This window comes from Netta rufina (genome assembly GCF_964035555.1).
Source record: "Netta rufina genome assembly, chromosome: 1".
In the NCBI taxonomy this organism is placed as follows: domain Eukaryota; kingdom Metazoa; phylum Chordata; class Aves; order Anseriformes; family Anatidae; genus Netta; species Netta rufina.
In genome coordinates this window covers 83,638,668-83,661,943 of record NC_140123.1, presented here as the reverse complement: position 1 = coordinate 83,661,943, position 23,276 = coordinate 83,638,668, and the positions used below count along the sequence as shown (strand labels likewise).

The 23,276-nt window shown below is 45.6% G+C and overlaps 1 protein-coding gene across 4 annotated transcripts in view; it reads left to right on the top strand.

The window, feature by feature from the left end:
- The window catches only part of PCYT1B (phosphate cytidylyltransferase 1B, choline), a 28,300-nt gene extending 11,674 nt beyond the window's left edge, over positions 1-16,626 (top strand). The window contains exons 3-9 of one of the 4 annotated variants that reach the window (XR_014618893.1): positions 507-623; positions 3,802-3,953; positions 4,621-4,699; positions 7,878-8,020; positions 10,168-10,356; positions 14,484-15,302; positions 15,892-16,626. Coding sequence is in view for 2 of the 4 variants with exons in the window: in XM_084296464.1 (XP_084152590.1) it covers positions 507-623; positions 3,802-3,953; positions 4,621-4,699; positions 7,878-8,020; positions 10,168-10,356; positions 14,484-14,690 (887 nt within the window). In the remaining 2 variants the exon portion in view is untranslated. Of the gene's footprint in view, positions 1-506; positions 624-3,801; positions 3,954-4,620; positions 4,700-7,877; positions 8,021-10,167; positions 10,357-13,615; positions 13,798-14,483 lie in introns of those variants that run through there. The other 3 variants (XR_014618894.1, XM_084296464.1, XM_084296465.1) reach the window with 3 other exon arrangements.
- Positions 16,627-23,276: the final 6,650 nt, after the last annotated feature.

Below are 23,276 nucleotides of genomic sequence, written 5' to 3'. Positions count from 1 at the left end.
AAAAAAAAGAAGATAGACTCATTGATGAGAAAAAGAGATCTTGGGGGAAATATTAAAAAAGGGTAATGAAGTGTTTATGTGAAGGCTGTGGAAAAAAAGAAAGACACAGACCAGAGTGGAGAAGTGAGGTGATAGGAAAAAAAAAAATAAGGAAAAATTTCAAAAAATCCAGAAGGCAGAACTAACTAGAAAAGCAGAGGGAAAAGAACAAGACATATGGTGGAACTCTGAATGAGACAGGAAGATGACATTTTTTCTAAATTAAAATACAGGGATGATCGATGATAATAAATAGGCTAAGTCTGAGAGAAAACAGCAGAGAGCACAGAGAAGGAGAAGTTATAAGCAGCATAAAACACTGGAAGTTCACCCACAGTGTATTTTGAATATCAGAACGGGGGTAAATCTCCACAGTGATCTTATCTGGGAACAAAAACTTGTCCAGTAGAATTAAGTGCAACTTGTTTTGGGTCTGGAAAATCACTATTGTGTTTCTTTCTTTACAGTTGACAGACCTGTCAGAGTGTATGCAGATGGGATATTTGACCTCTTCCACTCTGGCCATGCTAGAGCTCTTATGCAAGCCAAAACTCTATTCCCAAATAGCTACTTATTAGTAGGAGGTAAGATCAGAGTTATTTCTTGCACTGGAGTTTTGTTTCTATGCTTCAGCATAAGCGTTATTGCTGTGCTCTCACCCCCAGCTGGTTATGCACTATGACTTTGAATGCTGCTTTCACTCTGGGGGCTTTCTATAGGCGATTTGCCTTGACTTATGTCTTATAATTGAATCAATTAAAGTAAAAGTCAAATTCTGCCCTCAGCAGCACAGGCACAATTCCCATTCTAGTTAAAGCAGGTGCCTGCATGACTCTGAGCTTAGAATAGCTCCATATGAATAATTTACCTTTTTCAGTTATTCACTCAAAATTGTTCAAAGATGGAGATGAGTGAATGAGATCAACCACTCATTTATTTCTGGCTCTTCAGTCCTTCTGCCAGTCAGACACAGCCCACGTCCCCTGGCTGCTGGGTCAGTACTGAGTCTGCAGGCCCAACCTTCAACATCAGCAGAGAAGCTAAATTCAGACCGTTATCATTGGAGACCTAAATGTAGGTTATGATTTGAACATATTTTTCAGCTTATAAGTGTCCCCAGGCAGGTTACTTTCTTTTCATATTTTTTTTCCACAACTATCTTCTTTTTTTGCTGTGCAGCTTGCTAACAGATGCTCAGCAGTTGGTATATGCCAGAGAAGTCACCGGAGGGAGAGTGACTGTTTCCTGCTTAGCTGGCTGTGCACACGCGGCTCTCGTGAGGCCTCATGAACATGCATTTCAGTTCCAACTTCCCTGCACCTTTGGGTTTGAGATAGGTCTCTCATAAACATTGCACAGCAACATTCAGCTGCTTCTCAAACGCTTACAGAAATGATGATAAAGAGAATGTGAATGCAACCTTCAGACACTTTATAAATACATGATTTTGTGTCTTTGTCCCAAATCAGTTAAAAGGAAGGCAAAAAAAACCTAACACAGAAAAAAGGCAAAATCTCCGCATAAACACAATCTTACATTTTACTGTTAAGTTTATAAATGGTGGCAATTCAGATGGAGCTTCCTGGGAGGGAAACAACATCCCCTTGTTGTGAAGGAAAAATTTAGGACTCCTGTTCTCTCTGGAGACAGGTATCTTGCAGAAGAAGCATGTGGAGGTGCAAAAGAATGAGGCTTAAAAAAAATGATGGTTATGTAGATTTTGTTCTTATTTTTAAAGGGAGGGGAGTGGAGTCATGGATCTGGGAAGGAGCTTTGGGGCAAAAGTCTAGCTCCTTTGAATTTCCTGGCATAGCTACACTTTGCCCTTTATTTTTGGAGTGAAGGACAAAGCAGCCAGCACTCATCAATACCTTTTCCCAGCAATGCACTGTATCTTAGCATGTTTATAAAATGGGCATTTTTCCACACCCACATACAATTTGTGCTGCAAAAGCACTGGTGTCATACATGTTGGTTGGCACCACAACCAATCCCTTTTATTTCTTATTGTGAAAATAATTATTCGGAGCTAAGTTTTTTTGTTTTTTTTTTTTTTGTAAAGATATTTATACTTTCTCAAATCAGTCATTAGAGCAGGATGACAGGATCAAAAGGAAATACAGACATATTGTGTCTGCACTGTACATGAATAAATAGTAATCAAAGATCGAAATCAAACCTTTCTACAGAATTCAAGCAAAAATTACTGTTTTCCAATAATTTTAGCAGACCCTTTCTTCCAGAGGAGGGTAGCTTTAGGATGATATAAAGTGTGTAAAGAAATATAAATACAATTTCAGAAGGGATGTTTCTACTGCAAATGCTTTGATCTCCATTAAATTTCTTGTCAGCAGGCATCAAAAATGACATAATAGGATAGAGTAGCATTTAGCTAGCTGAAATACATATATATTATTACCTGACTGAATTTTGCACAAACTCCAGGGCTATCTAAACCCTCCTACATTTTTCCTGCTTTAAAGGCCCTTCATTACCATCACAGCAAGAACATCCATTTTAGATCTCAAAAGAGGCTGCACCTTTGTCAGAGCCTTGTCTGATAGGTTGATGTTTTCAAATTAGAAAGAAGCAGCAGCTGCAGGGCTGCTATCACACCCTCCTGCAGCACTAATAATGTTGCATTTATCATTTGTCAAGCACATTTACCGTTTGTCCAGGTGTCGCAGAAAAGTGAGACCCAAAGGCGTGGGTTCGACCTGTGGTGATGGTATCAAACTATTCCACCCGGGGCATCAAATGGCTATTGTAGCTGTAATGCCAGACAGTTACAGCTCCAGGGACAGGCCACTGCCTCTCCTGCAACATTGTGTGGGTAGAAGGATAACAGCCAGCTTTTATAGTCCCCCAGTAATGCAGACGTTGCCTCCCTCTCAATTTAAAAGCAATATGTGATACGGTATTGGTACATCCAGAGTTAAAGATGCAGGATTCCTGGGCTTTTAACTCTGTTCTTTGCACGAGAGCACATCATAGCGTCTTCCAGTCCTTTCCATGAGGTTTCCTTCTGCAATTTCCCATTTGATCGTGGCACAAGCCTTACTTCTCTTTCTATGAACTCTGCTGAACTCAAAGCTAAATTCAGAGACAGACTCCTATAAAAACTGCCCTGGCTTACTTTCTATCAGTGTTTATTTAGTGAGAAACTTTTCTGCTATGATTTAGAGCTGTGTAGGCAAATTAATCATTTAGAACTTTGTTCGTGTAAGAGCAAACATTTTTACTGTGCAGGTGGCTGAACGCTGGAACAGGACACCCAGAAATGCTGTGGGGTCTCCGTCTCTGGGACGTGGCCCTGAGAAACCTGTTGTAGTTGACCCAGCTGTGAGGAGGGGGTTGGGTTATGTGATGTCCTGGTACCTTCCTGCCTCAACCATTTTGTGATACATGAGCGTTGTCAGCACTGTGTGGTTGCTGACACTGCACTTTCTGTTTATTTTTAAAACATTGTCCAAAATCCCCCCTTGTAGTGGATTCACTTGCCTCAGCGTGCATGTACAGCACCCCTTGAGATGTCCTGCAGTATCTCACTCAGGGTCTGACTGCAGTTGAGAAGGGAAGGAGCTGCCATAAATCTCTGGTTGTACCTGCCAACTCTGTGCAGAACTCAATTCTTAGATGCCCTGGAGCTGCCTAAAATTGTAATAACCAAGTGCTTAATGCAATTAGCAGGAAATAATAAATGGCTGGTCAAGCAATTTCTGCAGCGCATGGGGCCATTTTGTTGATACTTCCATATTTTAGTTTGCAGTGATGATTTAACTCATAAGTTCAAAGGCTTCACTGTGATGAACGAAACTGAGAGATACGAAGCCCTCAGGCACTGTCGCTATGTGGATGAGGTCATCAGAGATGCGCCCTGGACGCTGACACCGGAGTTTCTTGAAAAACATAAGGTGCGTTCCTCCCTTGTCCCTCCCTCCCCTGTACAGATGGACAGTTGAAGATAACAGCAAGCCTGTGAACCTGTATCAGCTGGAGTAAATTATTTAATTCAGTTAGCTCCAGTCACTGAAATCAGTTACGCTGCATTGCTTGCCTTAGCCTTTGTCAGAAAAAGCTGTATTTCTCTTGCCGTTTTTTTCTCAGTGTGCTGGGGTGATTTCTCGGAATGCCGGGGTGGTTTCTGAATGGCAAAACAGCACTAAGGAGTCATCCGTAAATTGACATTCAGGAAAGGAGATCATGAGGAGATCAGTAAAGTTATCCTGTCATGACTGAAGCCCTATTAAAGTCCTGGATTAAAGGCACATTTCCCATTAATGTCAACAGGTGCAATAATTGGCCAGGAATACATAAAAATACAGCATGTCCTCTAAAAGGCAGACAGTGCATTAATGACAATGCTTCTGGAGACAAGCTTTGTGTACTTTCCTAACTGATCACAGAACATAGTAGTTTTAGGCCTAAATCTAGTGCAATATTCTAGGTGATGGCTTTAGGATGAGAAAGTCAAAAGCAAGTCAGATGAAGTCAAGAAAAGAGTTGATCCTCCACAAAGACCCCTCATTGAACCAAAATTCAGTGATGGTGGCATTTGATTCTTCTTCTGTTCACTGGCAGATTGACTTTGTAGCCCACGATGACATCCCGTACTCCTCTGCTGGCTCAGATGATGTATACAAGCACATAAAGGAGGCAGGTAAGGGCAGCTTCACACTACTAGCACCTTTCTTTTCAGCCTTGGCTCAAACTCTTTTACTGCCTTTTGACCACAACTGCTGAGAAAGAAGCAGCAGAGATAATACTGCATTCTCGTACACCCTCACAGTAGGTATTGCTGGCATCAGCAGAAAGATTCACTTTGCAAAATCACAATGTCCTTGGCTGAATTCTTGCCATAACCCCAGGAAACCATTCAAGTCTATCAAAAAGGGGCCCCATCTTTTTCTTTTTTTTCTTTTTTTCTTTTTTTCTTTTTTCTTTTTTTCTTTTTTTCTTTTTTTATTTAACTGATTTTAGGTTGCTCAACTAAGATCTCTGAACTAATAAAAATGAGTTCAGTTCCCACAGCAGCCCAGCCAATTGCAGTTGGTGGTAACCACAAACTGATGACTCCTTGACACAGAACAGCCTTTATTGCGGGAAGGCACACCATCAGCCTTCAGGAGTCATTAGGATCCACTTGTGATTTGCACTGAGGGTTCTTTTCACTACACTGGCAGATGGTTTAAATGAGTGCCAGAGTAATTAATTGGCATGACCAGTTAGCTATTTGGTTGACTACAGTATTACACTGAATGTGAACATGCTGAAGTCATCAGGAGTTTGTCTCTCTTTGGTTCATGGAAGCTGAATTAAATCTGAGGAGACCATGTTTAGCCACGTTTGCAGGCAACAGCTATCCCAGCACAGTGACCAGTACAGGAGTAGGAACTGGTCGTTCCTTTCTTCCGCTGCTCCCTGGAGGTGCTGCTTTGACCACGGGGGAATCCATCCTCTTCCAGGTCTACAAGAACGTGTTTTGGGCGCTTAAAAGAATTCCAGAGCAAATCTGCCTGCTGATAGTTTGCAGTGCAAAGTGACATTCCCAAGCTATACGATGACAGCAGTAGGCCAGGTATTGACCCAAGCTAAAAGCATAAGCTTTTTATAGCAGCAGTTCTTGATCGTTTTCCAAACGCAAACATCGCTGTAGTGTCAGACTCACAACCCTCCTTTGGGAACTGCTTTTGCTACAGCTTCAGAGCCAGCACCAGCTTCCTTTACTAGGCAATGGGACAAACATACCTCTGGTAAGGACAGGTCACCGAGGGACACACAGAATGCGTGCTGGCTGGGAAGCTATTTTGACTTAGACCTATAAGGTGCCGAGCTAACAGTACAACAGAACAGGCGCCCTTGGTGTCACTCTGTTGTTATCAAACTGAGCTGGAGCATGCCCAAACCTGGCACATCTTCCTCTGCTGTTGTTAGGAATGGGTCTAATGCGCGTGCATCCTTATGAGGAACTCAAACTTTGCCCAACAAACTATGAACTTACAGCTTCAGAGACGTGTTCTGTCCTGTCTGTCACTGCAGGATGCTGGAGAAGTGCTTCAACCTTATATGACTGAAATTTGTTAGATGTAAAATGGGAATAATGTAACTTGTGAAGGGTTTTGAGTTCGAGTGACAGTAGTCCTGACACTCCAGAACAATATTATGACAGTAATGAATTTCCTGTAGCGTATTGTGTTTTAAATAGACCAATGCTGTGGATGCATTTGTGCTTTTTCCTCAGTTCCATTACTCTCATTTTCCCACATTGAGTAGTTAGCAAGCAGAAAAGCAAATGGGAAATGTGGAGCTCTTTGTGTAGATTCCCATGCACTACTAGTTCCCTGTATCTAGTCAATGGGTGGGAGAGCATATGGACAACTGGGAGCTGTGCAGTGGTGTGCTGCCTAAACCTCTGTACATTTGTAAACAATTAGGTTTGAAAACATCAATCAGTCTAACACATGGAGCCAATGAAAGCAAAATCAGTGACTAAAGGTGATGTTCTCACATGTGGCTTTGTCCACTTACTGGAAAACAATTCAGCACTTGGCTTAGCAAGGGTAGGGTTTGGGTTTTCTTAATGAATTCTTGTAGCTCCTGTCGATAAAGGTTTTTGGCTAAAAGTGGGTTCCAAAAATAGTTTCCTGAGTGACTACTGCATGCCTGAAAAGCGTGATCAGGGAACAGGGAACCCTCTCTGCTCATGATTAAAACAATCTATTTTTGAGCAGAATAGTAATTAGAGATCATAAAGAGAAGGTATCACTTATCATTTAGTCGCAGGAGGCTGCTAAGTTTCTTGATTCTTTCACCAGTTCTTTTTCTAACCCTGTGAAATTGGCTAGCAGTGCCTGCCTACTTCCAGTGAATGTGTGAAGACGGATTTGTCAATAGCTATAGCATCCTTTTAAGGCAAGGCACTTTTTTTTTTCAAAATCTTAAGTCTTAACTTATCTCTCTCTCATCAGCAGTTTAATTTTGCAATTACATGTAAGTGATAGCAGTAATTTTGGTAGCCCTAAATAACTACTAAAACAAGGTGAGCTAGTATTCTATTATTATTGCCTTTGTGACTTGCTTCAACAGGTTAAGTGAGCCTGCCTTGAAGAGGAGCAATATATTGCTCAGCTGCGTTGAGGAAAATCAAGCAGTATTAATAAATTGACAGTTGAATTAGTTGGAAAGGGAGAGCGATTATCCAACCCCTTAACATGGCCAGGTGTACATGAAATGGGCTGTCGAGACTGGTGGCCTCAGACCCCACAGTGTGTACAGCCACGTTTGCTCACACCACCATTACTTGCCCTGTGCCTGTTACAAGCTGTCAGCATTTCCTGGGTGTTTTCCTTTTCCTGTAACGCAGAGTATACATCTTCTACCTGAAGGTGCTCCGTGGCTTTGGCCAGTGGTTTGTTTTACCGCTCAGCAGAACAAAGCCTGTCAGATGGTGCAACACAGAAATGGAGTGGAGAGTGGCAATACGCTGGAGAGCCCAAACAGCCTTTCAGTAGCGTGAGTGGAGGCCAACTGCTCCCCCCAGCCTTTTAGATAAGGTTAAACAGGGGCTGGCTCAGGAGCCAGTCTGGCTTCCTGCATCACAACTGACACCGTGCAAGTTTTAGCCTTTCTGCAGGCTGAGGGAAAACAAACCATGTAGCAACCTAGTGCTTTCTCTAAGCTCACACGTGAGGGAGAGAAAATAAGCTAGGAGGAAGATGGCCAGAATTGCAAATGTCTTGACTATGGTTAGGCGTTTTTGTATCCATTCTCAGCTACCTGCCACAGTGCCCGGTCCTGCCGTGCTTTCCCAGCTGGCTTTCTTTTCCCACTTTGCTCAGGGATGTTCGTACCGACGCAGAGAACTGAGGGCATCTCCACGTCAGATATCATCACAAGGATCGTCCGCGACTACGACGTCTATGCCCGACGCAACCTCCAACGGGGATACACCGCCAAAGAGCTGAACGTTAGTTTTATAAACGTGAGTACACTCACCCTGTCGCTTCTGAAACAGCCTCTCGTAGGACCCCAAATGTAGCATACAGGCTAAGACAGTGTTTTAAAAATAGAAGGCAGAGCCGTGAAGAACTTCACTTAAAAGGAATTGGTAAGCTGAGGATAGTTTTAATTACTCCTATTAATTAGTAGCTTCATTTCCATCTTACACTTTCACATTGGTAACAAAGCTGCTGCTCCCTGTTCTCCTGACATAATAACATAGTAGGAAGAAAATAACTCCCCAGCTGCAGTCTTCTCAGACACTGACCCAAGAGATGATCTGTTTCTCTATTCCCATCGTGAGAAGGCAGCACAGAAGGCGAAGATTCTGATATCCAAAGTTTCTCGACAGAGAGACAAGATAAAAACAAAAACAACCGAGACAAGAGATGACTAGAGGAAGCTAAAATGGATTTTAAAACACAAGGAAGTATGTCAGGAAGCTAATGCTTAAATGATGCTGAAGAGATCAGAAGACACAATATGTAGCACAATAGGTAGGGCAAGAGTGCTCTCTGAAAAGATTTCTCAGAAAACTTATTAGCTCAAGTTATGCAGCTTCCACATACAGAACCGCACCTTGCCCTCCCATAAAGTAGCAGAAATGAAAGTTTCCCTCCATTTTCTGTTCCAAGTCCCAGCTTCAAGTCCCTACATTACTGAAATCTTTGTTGTGATAGGGCGAGGTCATAGGAGGCATCCCCTCTTCTCTGGGGCTGGGAAATCCCCTTGTGAAGGACTAAATCATGTCACGTCACTAGGATTTTATTGTTTCTTATTTTGAAGTCTGGCAGATAAATGACAGTACACAGGGCATAAGTATTTATTTCACTGCACTTCTTTTTGGTCTTCTACACCTCTAAACAATCCTGCTCCAAATATTCCACCCATTAAGGTTCACTATTGCAAATATCCCTTAAATTAGGGCACGCTGGATGCCTTGGTGGGTCTTAAAGTTACTTTTTAACTACTGTTACTAGATACTGTTACACATCTTAGGCTTATAACACTCAAAAACACTGATGTTTTCTGAAGTCCCTCCTGACACTGATTATTTAGCTTATATATTCGAGTGCGGAAATACTACTTTTCACCAGAAGCATTTTGTGTTTCAAAATAAAAAATGAGATTTCACCAAGACAATAAAGTGTTGGTTTCCTAGGTGAAGGAAGGCTTGGTTACTTACTAGGTACAAAATGAGTTAAGTTTCTTTAGATTTCATTGATTTGTTTGGCTTTGTGGCCTGCAAAGATCTTTTTTTTCTAGTGATTTATGAGCTCCCATCCCCATCCCCCCTCCAGCAATAAACAGTATATATTTTGAAAGTAAAGGGTCAATTAAATGAAGATTGCAGGAAATTAAAAGCTGGTAGTGAGTCGTGCTGCTATGAAGATCATACTATCTTCAGGGGCACAGCTTGAGGTAGTTTTGTATACTGTACGTCTGTGGAGCACGGAAGCATTTCAGAACACAAAACCTTTAAGCATTGAAGTGTTTTAGAAGCTTGGCCAGATGAGAGCATCCCAACATTATCTTCTCTTTTCCTCTCTGTCTGTGCTACCGAGCAATTCGGAGTTTGTTCTCTTTTATCCTAAGTTTCCTGGGCCTATGCCCATCTTTCTGTTGTAGTCAGAAGCTCCTGTATTTGCCAGGCTCGGAGGTGAACAGAGTTTTCCTTCTGCTCTGCAGCAATCTGACCAAAGAGGCATTTGGGACCAGGTCAACATCCAGGCTGGCAAGGCTGCAGTGGGATGCATTTGCTAGGGAGCACAGGGAGGTTTGCCTTTTGCTTGCTACAAAGTTTGAGCTGTTAATTTCTTCTCACTTGTGCCCTTAACAAGGTTCACAAAATTTTCAAATTTTCAACTTTGCATTCACTTTGCAAATACGTAAAGAGTCGCATAGTGGAATAAAGATAGTAATCATGTAAAACATTATTTCCAGTATGTACTTCCTGCACTTCATTACACATACATTAAATTTGTGTATATAAATACAATGTGAGAACAGTTAAACAGGGCCATATGCATTATGATACATTAATGAGATTTGTTTTCTTCTTCTGTACTTTCGGTGCCTAATTATTCCCAAATCCCTATGTATTAATCTCTGTCCACACTTTTAAAACAGGAAAAGAAATACCGCTTTCAAAACCAAGTCGACAAAATGAAAGAAAAAGTAAAGAACGTGGAAGAAAAATCAAAAGAATTTGTTAACAAGGTGGAAGAGAAGAGCCATGACCTCATTCAGAAATGGGAAGAAAAGTCCAGGGAATTTATCGGCAACTTTTTAGAGCTGTTTGGACCTGATGGAGCTTTGGTAGGTGTTCTGCCATCCCCGGAAATCTGAATGTTGTTTTTATTATTATTTTTTATCCCCCTATAACAAAGATCAAGAGCAAATCCTTTTGCTGTAGTCTTTGTTTCAAAAGCCAGCACAGCAGACTAGTGCCAGACCTGCTTGTTGGATCCAATAACGCATGCCAGTACTGCAGCAGGAGGATTTGCCGTGTCTGTTGCTCCTTTGGGACAACTTCTGTCTTTAATGTTTATAGATTTTTTTTTTTTTACCAGGGTGATGCCTTGCTGTCAAATAAGTTGCAGTGCTGGGTATGATGCTGCATTCAGTAGTGCTGCCTAACAGCCACGTACTAGCAAACAGGCTGATGCCGTCTGTTTTCCCTGGTAGAACTAAATGGGCCCACACAGACATCAGAGAGAAATTATTCACTGAAGGTGGTGAGGGAAACAGCAACACTGAAAAGTTGAGTTGTTCCATTTATTCTCTGCATTCAACAATAGAAGATGACATTTTCTAACCTTAAAAACTGCCAATGTAAAGTTCTGAGAAATGATTTTACATCTCTAGTGGCCAGGGTCACCCCACTGACTGCAGAGAAGTGTCAGGTAGAAGAGAAGCACTTCTGAAGGTGTCCATGGTAAGTGCTAGTGCCCCAGTGCCCATTTACCAAAGATTTGCAGGGCTTTGGTAGGGCAGCTGAGAGGCTGGGACACTATCATTCTGGGGAGAAGTCCGAAGGCCTTACCTGATCAAACTAAAATCAGGCAGCGAGTGACGAGTTGGTGACAATCCAGAGCCCCAGGAGAGTCCTGGCCCCCTTTTTTCATTTCTGACAGCCTGTCAGACATGCAGCAGCTTTATTTTCTTGTAACACTTCCCATGCTAGCTTGAAACCAGCAGCAAAGCTTAATTTGAATGCAGAGGTTGCCATTGGTTTGTACAGAACTTCTCAGCCCTTCTTGCTGGGTGTTGGTCCTTTCCCAACAAGCGCTCCATGCAGGTGTTTCCTGGTGAAAATCCCAGGCCCCAGCCAAACCCCTTGAGACAGGCACGATCTCAGATGTGTTGTTTTGGCTCCAAGCTCCAAGTGAGGCTTTAGTTTGGCCTCAGGAAACGTGTGGGAGCAGGGAGGAGAGCAGCAAGCCATGCAGAGAAAACCGAGGGGCGAAGAGTAAGAACTAGACAAACACTGAGCAGAACAGCAGGATGCTTCAGAGGGGCTTTTTCACACCACGGTGTGCAGCCAGGCAGCTCCCTCCTCACACTTGAGAGCAAACCCTCTGCAAGAGAATTGTGCACAGCTTTAACTGCTTATGGATTACAGTTTGAGACAAAACGTCAACAGAGGCAGCAAGCCAGAAACAAACAGTTTAGGACTGGCGTGAAGCAGATACTATTAGCTTTAAAAAGCCAACACAGCCACGATGTTCTCTCACCTTACTTTTATCAGTCTGTACTCCAACAACACAGCATTGTGAATAGCACGCTGTGTTGGAAGGATCTCAGCAGAGCCTCTGCTCATAAACAAACCCTCGGCATTTTAGCAAAGTGTTCACTAGTGGTATCATTTTCCTTTGGAAAGTGAAGGCTGTGAACTCTTGGTGACTAGCCCAGGTTTACCTGCACTGACCACATCCACACGGAGAGGGTGTTGGTTGCCAGTCAGCGTTCCCGATGTGGAGATGGTCTGATGGCTGCAGGTGCTGAACAAACAGAGTGCTGACAGGTTGTGGGAAGGCCACAGGGGGTGAGATGAGCCTGGTTGTGCAGAGAGAAGAGAATTGCAAAGCCTTGATGCTATTACCTCGCTCCACCCCCTCAAAAACACACACTGAGGACATTAAAAAGCCCTTTAGTGATAAATATTTTATGGAATTCAACTTATTAGAGAGAAGCTGCTCTGTGAAGGTGTTCTGAGGGGATGCTGGGGTGTTTTCTGAGTTAGTGTCCGCATCACAAAGTAGGAAAGCTGATGCAATCAGAGACCTTTGCCAAGAAAAAGCCTGGGAGTGAAAGGAGTGAAATCTCCTTGTACTCTCGCAGGAAAAGCATCCGTGACAGCGAGCTGAAAGGTGTTGTGGCTTTTTTAAAGCAGTTTGAGCCTTGCAGCAGGAAAGACTTTTAAAATACTGATAACTTGCTATTAGTGTCAAAACTGTTATTAACATTAATTTGCCGTATCACAGTTAGTTAGATGTTGCTTTTAATGTTGACATTAAAAGTACAGGAATCGTTATGGGCATGCTAGCTTCCTAGATCAGCAATTTGCATCCCATTAATAAGCTATTATTATTTCACAAATAGTCATTAGAATATGCTTTATGCTGGCATCAATTTTCTAAAAGTGGGGGCCACGCAACCCACAAAAACCCAGCAGCTTCTGGGAAAGGTCAGAACGTCAGTTTCCGAGCTGACAAGACGCATGCAACGCCTTCATAGCCTAGCCCACCTGTACAAGTCTCGGTGTGTGCCTGCCTGGGCGAGTCATGGAGGTGTCAGAAACAACAGCAATTAACGTGGCGTGAAACCTCTGCTCTGGTGTGAGAGCAGCACGGCACAGCCTGGGCCCTCCTGGTCGACACGGAGTGCCGCGGGACTGAGCTCGCCTCACATCAGACGTTCAGGAGCAGACGGCTGCACTTGAGATCAGCGGAGAGAAAGCAGAGCTTACAGGACAGGGCTTCTGCACCAGTCTTCCCCCAGAATGAAGCAGGAAGGTGGGGTGCTCCCTTACAGCCCGGGGCACAGCCAAGGGGGCTACAGAGAGCAGAGCCAGGGCAGTGCCCGGCGGGGCTGGGCTGCTCCCATCGCCAGCACCGGTACCATACAGTGAAGCACTGCAGGGTCACTGAGCTTCCTGACACAGCTGGGAGGGGGCAGGGACAGGAGGGAGACAAAACGTTTTGCTTGGCCAGGATAAAGAAATATTTCATATCAAAGCCCATGCTTTTGGGGAGGGATATTTTCAGGGAGAGGATGAAACAGATTGAGTCAGCCCAGGGCAGAAACCTGATGGAAAAACCTCACGTTTGCTGCTCCTCTGTCAGGAAACAGTGAGTGGCAAAGGGTCGGGGAGGAAGAGTGAGGGGCAGCCCCATGCTCCCTGGCTGGGGGAAGGACAGCACAGGGCACAACAGCTGCAGGAGGAACCAAACGTAACTGCAGGCTGAGAAATGCTGGGGACTTCGGCTGCCCAAGCAGTGCCCAGCACAGGGGCTGTGGAAGCGTTTTGCTCTCAGGTAGCTTAACCTTGCTGGGGATGGCTCTTCCATTCCAGCTGAGCATCACCTACGAGCCGACTTCCAGTGCTCCAGGCGAGGCTGAGAGCTCTTGCTCCCCCCTTTCAAGAGCAGAAGCGAGGCGCTCTGAGTTTGCATTCTCCCCATGAAGCCTGCGGCAGCACGAGGCAGAGCTCCTGCAACCCGCCCTGGAGCCCGACAGCAAGGCCACGCCGGCGCCAAGGAGCAGCAGCATTGATTTGCCTCCTGCAGCCACTCCCCTGACTGCAGAGTGGGGGTGGCTGCACCCCACCAGCTCCAGCAGCTCCCCACTTGGCTTTGCAGAGCAAGCGACAATAAAGCCCACAGCAGAACATGCGCCTGCACGCGTTTCTCTTTTAAGTGGATGTCTGAATTATGGCATTTACTCCCTTGCCCCCAACCTGAAGGGTTTGGGGATGCGTGCTCCAGCTGCCTGGGGAAGCGGCTGCCAGAACAGGGCAGGCACAGGGCTGCCTCCCTGGGGAAGGGGAGGAGGAGCAGAGCTGCTGGCCTGCAGAGGTGCCCTGTCCCAGCACACCGGGAGGAAAAGGGCCTGGGAACGAGGGGCACCTGCAGCTCAGGCAGAGAGCCGGCTGTGTGGGACACAATCACCAACACATCTGAAGTCAGCCAGGGAGAGGTCCCCAGGGCTGGCTCAGGACAACACGCGGAGTTCTCTCGTGCTAGGGGCGTCCTTGCTAAGTCAAAACCTCATCAGGTGAAAACCAACTCAGTACGGGCACGGTGTAAGAGGCAAAGCACATCTGGGCTGTGCTGCAGAGCAGAAGCTGCTTGCTCTGCCCTCCCCAGGCGGAGCAGCCCGTTTGCCCGGACGCCTTCCCCTCTGTGCCTTGCTCACGGCGCCTCTCCCCTTTGTTTCCGCAGAAGCAGATGTTCCAGGAGCGGAGCGGCCGGATGCTCCAGGCTTTCTCTCCGAGGCAGAGCCCAAGCAGCAGCCCCACGCGAGGCCGCTCTCCGTCCCGCTCGCCGTCCCCACCCTGGGTCTTCAATAAAGCCTCCCCTCCCTCTTCTCCTAAAGCTGCCTCCGCCTCCCTCAGCAGCATGAGCGAGGGGGACGAGGACGAGAAGTAAAATAAAGATATATATTTTTATAACCATGAGACAGAAGAACAAGCTATGAACTCGACCGCCGGATGGGGAGAAGCGCGAGGACCACCTGGGGTCCCTCTGACAGCAGGGAACGCGCCCTGGGAGACGTCAAAAACAGACTGGAGCACAGCAAGGGAGATCTCAGGAAGAGCTGAACCCGTCCCCGCTCCCTCGCCGTGCCGGGAGGCCCCACCAGCGGCGGCCGGGCCAGCGGGACCTGCGCTGAGCCCGCAGGCAGCACAGGCAAAGCCACGGCCGTGGTGGCTGCGTTGGACCCTGCTGACCCTGAGCTCTTCCAGCACGGGAAGGAAGGGCGCTGCTGCAGCAAAACGGGAAAGGAAATCTCACCTCGTTCGCTTTGAGGTCTGCCCAGAGGGTGCCAGCAGAGCGGAGAGCTGCCCGGTGGGGTTTGCGGAGGGTCGCTCGATGCGCTCAGGCTGCGCAGTGTTGCTGACCAAGCCTCTGTCCAGGGCGCACGCGGACATTCAGGCTGCACCGGCCCCTTTGCTTTCTCGGTGTTCCCCACGTTCCTAGTGCCTGAGCAGCTGCCCGACCACCTCTGTTCCACTCCCCGTTTTTGCACTTCGGAGGCAAGTAAGTAAACGAAGCCAGTCCTGACTGGGACGTTTTGCTGTGGGCAGCGGCTGCTTTGAGGGCTTTGATGGGTTTTAGTGGTGAATTCCAGAAGTGCACGTGGGATCCCGCAGCCTAAGAACAAACCTCTCCCCCAGGAGCCCCGCTGCTCCCAGACAGGCATCGCCAAGCGACGAGCCCAACAGTGCTACTGCCCTCACATGCTCCTAATCCAATTAGGTTTAAATTTCTCATAAAACCCTGAACAAGATGTGCTCATAGACACGCAGCCCCTGCACAGGGTCCCGAGGCCATTCCTCTATCCCAACAGGGAGAAGAGGCTGGAAAACACAATGGAAACCTTTTAGACGGGAGCACAGCCCGCAGCAGCCTCCCTTCCCGAGGGACGCGCTGGGTAGCTGCCTGCCCTCCCTCCCAAACTCTCCAGGCAGGTAAATCGCAGCCCCTGGCACCGAGTTAGCCCCGCGCTTCGTTCACTCCCCGCAGCTTCCCCCCGCCCCATGGGATAACGGGGTAACCGATTTGCCTTCGGGCACACTTTGCCAGGCCGAGCAGTATCTCACGGCACTCTCTGTCCTCTGGAGCCCAGCGAGCTCCCCCGCAGGGCTGCGCAGAGGCCATGGGGAGCAGGGTGGCTGCTGCTGCCCCGGGGCAGTGCGAGGAGCGCCGCGGCTCACCCAGCTGCTGTGCCTGACGGGGCGACGCGGTGCAGACCTTCCTCAGCCTCAGGCAGCCCGTCACCGTAACTCCGCACCAGGGACGCGCTCCTCGGTCCCTCCCGTCCTTGGCAAGTCGAAGTCTTCCCGTCGCAACCTGCTGCCCCGCCGTGGAGCCGCCTGCTCCCTCCCACTGGTGCTGTTTACACGAGGAGCCATGCCCGAAGGCGGTGGAGGCGGGCAGGGTCTCCTTGTTCTCCAGCCCCACCGCTTGTCCCCGTTCCACCGCGCGTCCTGCCCAGCAGCCTGAGCAGAAGGCAGCGCCCACGGCTTGTACATAGGACCCGGAGAAAAACTCGGCGGCCCGACCTCTTCGTAGCGGGAGCTGTTTCTCAGCCACAGGTGGCCACCCCGTGACAAAGCCATATCCTGTACCAGGCGTCCTCCTCACAGGTAGGACAGCGGAGCTGAAGCCTTTCCCCCGCCGGTACAGGCACCGACACCCACACGCTTTCTCCAGCAAACCAGAACCTCATTGTCTTCGGACACGCGGAGGGCAATTTCGCACTTCTGAGTCATGGTTGGGTTTTATTTTTCATGAGCGTTGCTTTGATTCAGTCCTATTTATCAGCCAAGCTCCACATGAAAAATAAACAGCGTACAACAGACACGCGCCGCCTCTCGCCTTCATTTCGCAGCACGCACAGCCAGCCCCTGGCCTGACACGCTGGCAGCAGTTCCCTCTCGTTACCTCCCTCCTCGCAGCCCAGGGCTTCACGCCCTCACCGCTGCCACCCGAGCAGCCCCTCCTGTGCTCCCACCACCTTCCTGCCTCCGAGCCTTTTGTTGTTTTGTTTTAGATGGCCCTGCCTCAGGCAGGGAGAAGCTCAGCCAGCAGACGAGGTTTCAGCACTTCCCAGCTGGGCCATGTTTTTAAACATGGAATAAGAAGTCTCCAAGTCGGGCAGCACCGCAGGAAGGGTTTTCTGCAGTGCAAGGCAAAGAGCTCTTGTGCCAGCTCTTGTGTAACACCTGAGCATTGGCTTAGTTCCATTTCAGTTTAAAAGCTAGAAAGTTTCACTTTTAACAGTGCCGTAAGTTGCACTGTTATACTATATAATTAAAGGCCAAATGCCAAAATGAAATACAGAACTATCCCTTACAGACAGATTTGTTCCCCTCCTGCTTTGGCTATATAAAAGATCCCTCCTGAATGTGTGCACTATTTCAGAAAAGAGCAAGGACATTTTAAATATTCATCATTTCACACGCAAATAGAAAACTGCAACACATACTGTGTAAGAATTAATAGGACTGCCCCTCTAAATTTGCTGGCTCCAAGTGAAACATGAAGCCAAGCAGCACGGCAAGTTTTGTTTAGTTGTTGGTGGTTTGTTTTTCAGGAGCACCTTTTCTTCAATGAATTCCCCAGCACGTAGGTGTATCAAACACTATAAACACAGAGAACCATCAGAAAAGTCCAGCGAGCTTACGTTCTGTATCTTTTAAGGAAATATGAGGAAAAACCAATGGTATCAGGTCAAACAGCTCTATTCTAACGCTTTTTGCCTTCCTGTTTCTGGGAATTCGAGACAATTCATGGTTACAGACAGAAACTGAACAGGGGAGCACAGGGCAAGTCAGGAGGTCAATAAAATGCAGTTAGCCATTACGCAAAGGGTGGCAGCGCTGCTGTGCCAAAGCTGACTTCGCACGCCAACTGAATGAGATCAGATCTTTCACAGGTCATTAAAAACCCAGAAACTTCACTTCTCCTCCTATAAAACCCAATGTTTAGCAAGTTGGTATTCCTCACCATAAAGTGTACAGAGTAATGGTAAGACAAAATTCACTGAAATATTCCAGGACAAAGCACAACTCCAACTTCTTCACACTTCACAAATGGCCGGTAATATGTTTGTGAAAAAAATTGTGTAATTGTTAAGTTTCATAATGCACAGCACCTAGCTACTGCACTTAGTGCAGAACAGAGCAGGCAGTTTTCAAGCATTACCGCATCATACTGACAGTGGACCAGTTTACTTTTCTAAAAACAGAGAGGAAAAGACACCGCTTCACCAGCGCCTGCAACCACAGGGACCACCGCACAGCCGTGACCGATCACCTCACACGTGCACACAAAAATCCTGGTTCCTTTAACTGAATGCAAAGGAACCGTGCCATAAGTGCTGGTCCTCCACAGCCCCAAGTACTGTATCAAGTGTACATACACCTATGAAGGTATTTATTATTGTAAGGATCAAGAGCAAAGAAAAACAGGTAAGGAAGCTGCCTACCACATGACAAGCTCAGGTATGCTAGGCTGGCTCCGACATTTCAATGATTTACATCTCGCAATGCAACCTGGCATCAATTTTGATAACCACAAGAAAATGTTTATGAAGTTGTCCTTTGAAATAATACCAGAACACAGACCGTTGTGTGACCTTGAAAACTGGCCAAACAGAAACTCTTCTCAAAATATTTAAATAAAAATATTTACATGCATCTTTTTATTAATTTCAAAAAAAAAAAAAGAATCAAGTGATGGGTTAAGGAGGAAAGTCTTTCTACAGCCTTCAGATCAAGTCTCCTAGCTGCGTGCATGGTGACTTGCCTTTTGCTTTTGGACAGAGAAGCCAATCAACCACATAGCTCCTGCAAAGATCCTGTTACGTCAAATGGTAAGCAGTGAGAAAGTACAACGCATTTCTTCTGAAGTTTCAAAGTTTTCTTTCAGATGAACTTATCTCAGATCTAGCAAAATGATGACCAACTTGAGCTTCGTTACTTAAGGAAAAGGTTAGTGAGTTAAGAAAGATTGGTCTTCGGGTATTTCCCTGCCCTGGAATTGCTCGGTTAGCTACAAAAAGTTACAAGCACTTATAAAACTTCATGGAAAGTTGAAAAATTTTCCAGGTAGAAGCCTGGAGGTGTTATTTTGTAACACATCTCAAATGTCAGGAGTCATCCAATGAACTTTAGTTTTAGGGAGATTTATGTAACAGGGAAATCAAAGGTGCTCATATGCTTCAAAGAAAATGAGTGGTGAGGAACTGCTGCTGTACACTGAACAATCAGGCACCAGAGCTTAGGAAACCCACAACAATTCGCTTTTTGTTCTAAACCTCTGGAGAAGCTTCTATTGCTTCAATGTCAGGAAACCAAAAACCTCAGGAAGCAAGGATAAGTCAGGGAGGCAATCCATAGTAATCGTTAAAGGAAATGTGATACTCCACGGAAATACAGTGGCTAAACCAGCAGGCTTCAAACCTCGTCACTTCACGGAAAGCATCAGCGCTGATAGATCAGCATCAGAGCAGGTAGCTCCATCTCTGCCTTCAGCATCACGCAAGATTTGGTGCCGCTAAATCCCCAACTTGTGCAGAGCAGCCACCTGAGGTGCAGAGAGCTCGTGCTGCTCTGACAGTAATGACGACCACTTAAGGGCTCAAGTACTCCTTTCTCTTACTGCCACTGACACATTAAGCCTATCAATTATCGCATTATTAAACAATCAAGTCTTGATCAACAGTAAGGGCTATAAATCCAAAAAATCCCACACCCTTTGCTCACAAAACCATGCACAAAGCCACAGCAGTCTGCCTGAACTTTCAGCAAAGTTCAGAACTTCCTTGATGTGCAGATGGTACCAAACTGCTTGAATCAGCTCCTACGCTTTACCAGCGCTAACAGCTTTTCTGCTTATTAACCTGTGTTCCCCCCAAATAAAAGCGGGGAACATGAATTAAACTATATATTTTTTAAACATTTCATGTTTTCAAACGGTCATACTCTCAGTCACCAAGTAAGTTCAATTTATAAGTGACTGCAATTTCAAATCCGTGAACTACAACCACTTTGGGATTCCTCCATGAAAGTGAGGAAAGGAGAATCCGGGGTTCCTGCTGCAGTCCTCCTCCTGTAGGCAGCTACTCAAAGCAGCAGTTTCTCGAAAAGAAGCCTGAACTTTTCTTACCTCGTTGTTCTGAGAAAGGAGCAATGAATTCTAGCTAAGGAGAGAGAGTAAAACAGGTAACTCAATTTTCTAAGCTCAGATTACAAAACAAGAAAAAGATAATGTTTTATCCCAAGATACTTTAGGGTACATATTCCCACCCGCACCCCCCCTCCCTACCCCATGTTCCCCAGGCTGCTAAGCTGTAGAGACCAGGATGCCTGCCCGTATGGAAAAAGAAGTAAGAACAAAACAACAGTTTGCAAAAATGATGGAAGCACAGTAATTTCTGCAGTGGCCAGTTTTTCAAGAAGGAGGTCTCCCAAGTGTGCTTTTATGTTTCCATTACTCCATAGAAAGATACAGCTTCAGATTTACAATCAGTAGAGAAAGAGTTCTTACATTACAAGTTTCTACTCAAAGTGTAGTCCTATTTTGTTGACTGCAGAACTGTCGTCTTCGTAAGTACTTTGGTGTCATGTTTTTAGCACAACAGCAAAAACAAGAATAGTAACATCCAGCTACATTAGCACGCGATTTTACCTTTCTAAAAACTAAGTTTTATGCCACAAAAATCACTGATAGTTAACTGAAATGGCAAAGCCTTAGAAAGAAGATTAGAGTCTCCTGTGAAAACGTGTTCATAAAGTCCAGACTCATACTTGATAGGAATAAAACTCAGAAGACAAAGTTCCAGACTTCCAGGTAGTTTAAGGTACTGATACAAAATAAATCAAGTTAAATACACCAGAAAATTCGGAGTAATACAATACAGAAACAATCGCATTTATGTATCATTCTAGAACCAAATAAACCAAAAATCAGTCATGCTTGAGATAACAAATTCAGATGAAAAAGGGTAGGGATGAATTTGGGAACACTCGAATATTTCTGTAAGACTTACAAAAATTTCAAACTGCTTTGTGACAAATCAGACAAGAAAGATGCTTTAATCTAAAATCACTCTGAGCTCCAAGCTGAAGGTCCACCTGAGAGCACGCCTGAAGTTCCCCCGGGCTGCCAAACCACAGGCTAAGCTCCACATAGCGTGTGTGAAACTGAATCAGTCCCTTGAAAGTGTCATTGTGTAGGTTTTTTTTTGCATACTTTTATTTGTCAGCAATGACAAGAAGAAAAGGGAAATAAGAACATACACAAGTTATATACAAGGGTATCAGACTAGAAACAATTCCAACACAAAGTACAGAAGACTCGAAATTGGACTTAAAACACCACCAGGTAACCCCATGGAAATCAGCTCCCCACTCCCCCGTTACGGGCTGTGCTGGTCCCAGCGATGCCACGACAGAAAGCCCCGCGATGCCTCCTGGATGGGACAGCGCGGGCGAGCCCACCAGCGACCTGAGCTGACACTGCAAGAACTCAAACCCACAGCCAACGCGGGGAACAAATCCACTCCGTTCCCACCCTCAGAAACTCGCATCGTAACCCCCAGCATGGCTGGCACACGTTTCAGCACTCTGCTAACAGCTCGGCAGAGAAGGCAAGCGTGAAACCATCAGCAGGTCTCCCAGGGAAGGGCAGGTCTGGCCGGCAGCACCACTGGGACACTGCCCTGCCACTGCCTGTCACCTAGCGCAGGCTGTAGATGCGGGTAAGAATTTCAGAGGACCGTCCATCTGGCACCTCTCGGCAGCATTCAGCTCAAGGGAAGAATTCCAATAAGGAATTGAAAGCTTGACAATATTAGAATTACCACAAACATACCAATCCTACAAAAAAAAACCCTCTAAATTCAAGAAAAAAGTTCCCTATGCCAACTTTGAGATCTTTTAAGGCAACTCAATACGGCATTTAAAGTATATGAACTTTAAACTTTCTTACTAGTTCTTAATTAAAACTTTAGTTACAAAAACTTTGTTTCAAATGAACGCCAACAGCTTAAATCTTGATCCTGAGAACAGATTCACTTAAGTGGGATGCCTCTCGTAAGCTGCTACTTGTGCAAGCATTTGCACGGTTCAGCCCTGAAGTCGCTACACAATTTGTGACTGCGTTCCTCACTTGCCATCAAACTCACCTTTGAGCTCAGTAAGGCATCATCCTGCCATCACTCTACCTTAAGGTCTCAAAACAACACTTATCTGGTACAATTCGTAGGTGAGTGAGTGTCAGGAAGAGGAGATGAAGAGCTAGCAGCAACCACAGCATCTGTAGGGGAACGGAGGAAACATGCATACGAACCAAACACCTCACAATTGGACATGGTTATTGCAGAGATAAATACTAACAATAAACATTTAGTTCGTTTTCTACAGAGTGGTTTATACCAATCAAGATCACTTTGCAGCACCCAACATGTAAGGCTTACTAAAGGTGAAGGGGGAGAAATGTTTTCCATATCAGTGAGGTCAAGGTTTCACCCTAAATACTTAGCCTGCCTTGAGTTGAAGAGGAGATTACACTACAGTGAAAAATAGTCACTCCATTTACTTTTTGGACAAAGTGAACGGCTGTTTAAGCAAAACAAACAAATTCTACATGCCACTGAAGAGAAAGAAAATTACATTATCCAGTTGGAGCAACAAGTGTAGTTGACACAACCAAAAAGTAGCTTGAGTTGTCCCAGAGCACGGGAATGCACATCCACGTTCTTTGTGCATGTCTCAAGGGACCTGCTCTGAACGTGCCCAAGAGGTGGCACAAACTGCAGCAGGACAAAGGCTCTTGCAGTACGACTCCAGACCATCACAGCGAGTTCAGAGACAAGACTGCGCACCTGTGACCATTTCACCGTCTTTCTCATCAAGCGCTGACACCTCAAAACAAAGCCTAGAAAAGCAGGGAGCAGAGAGGTGTATATTGTTTGGAGAGGCTTCGTGTCCATTGGCATGAGACTGGACAGGGCGTTATTGTACCACATTCACAACAGATACAGCAGAGAAACAGGCACTAGAAGAGAAAGCTGAGCTATTCTGTTACACTGCAACATACAGAAGTTGTTTGGAAATTTGTTTCTGTTAATCACTAAACACAAAAGATACACAGCATTTTCACTGAAAACATCTTTTTTCCCTCCTTATTTACTGTGCCCTGCAATCCAAGACAAGCAGGTTGCAACAACATCAGCAGGCCGCACATCGGAAATCCATAAAAAAGAAACTTTTATAACGTCAGAAAATTAAGTTTGGAATTAACTGCCCCAAAGTATTAAAGCAAATAGCTAATAAAAATGTAGCAGTAACTGGAAAAACAACAGTATCTGTAGTAAAAATAGTATCTGTAGTCAAACCAGCCATACTAAAAACCTATCCACCCTTATTTTTCTGGAATACCCACTAGAAAATTCCTGAAGGTCTGCTGCTGTTGCTTCCAAAGACAGTTTCCAGACATACTCCT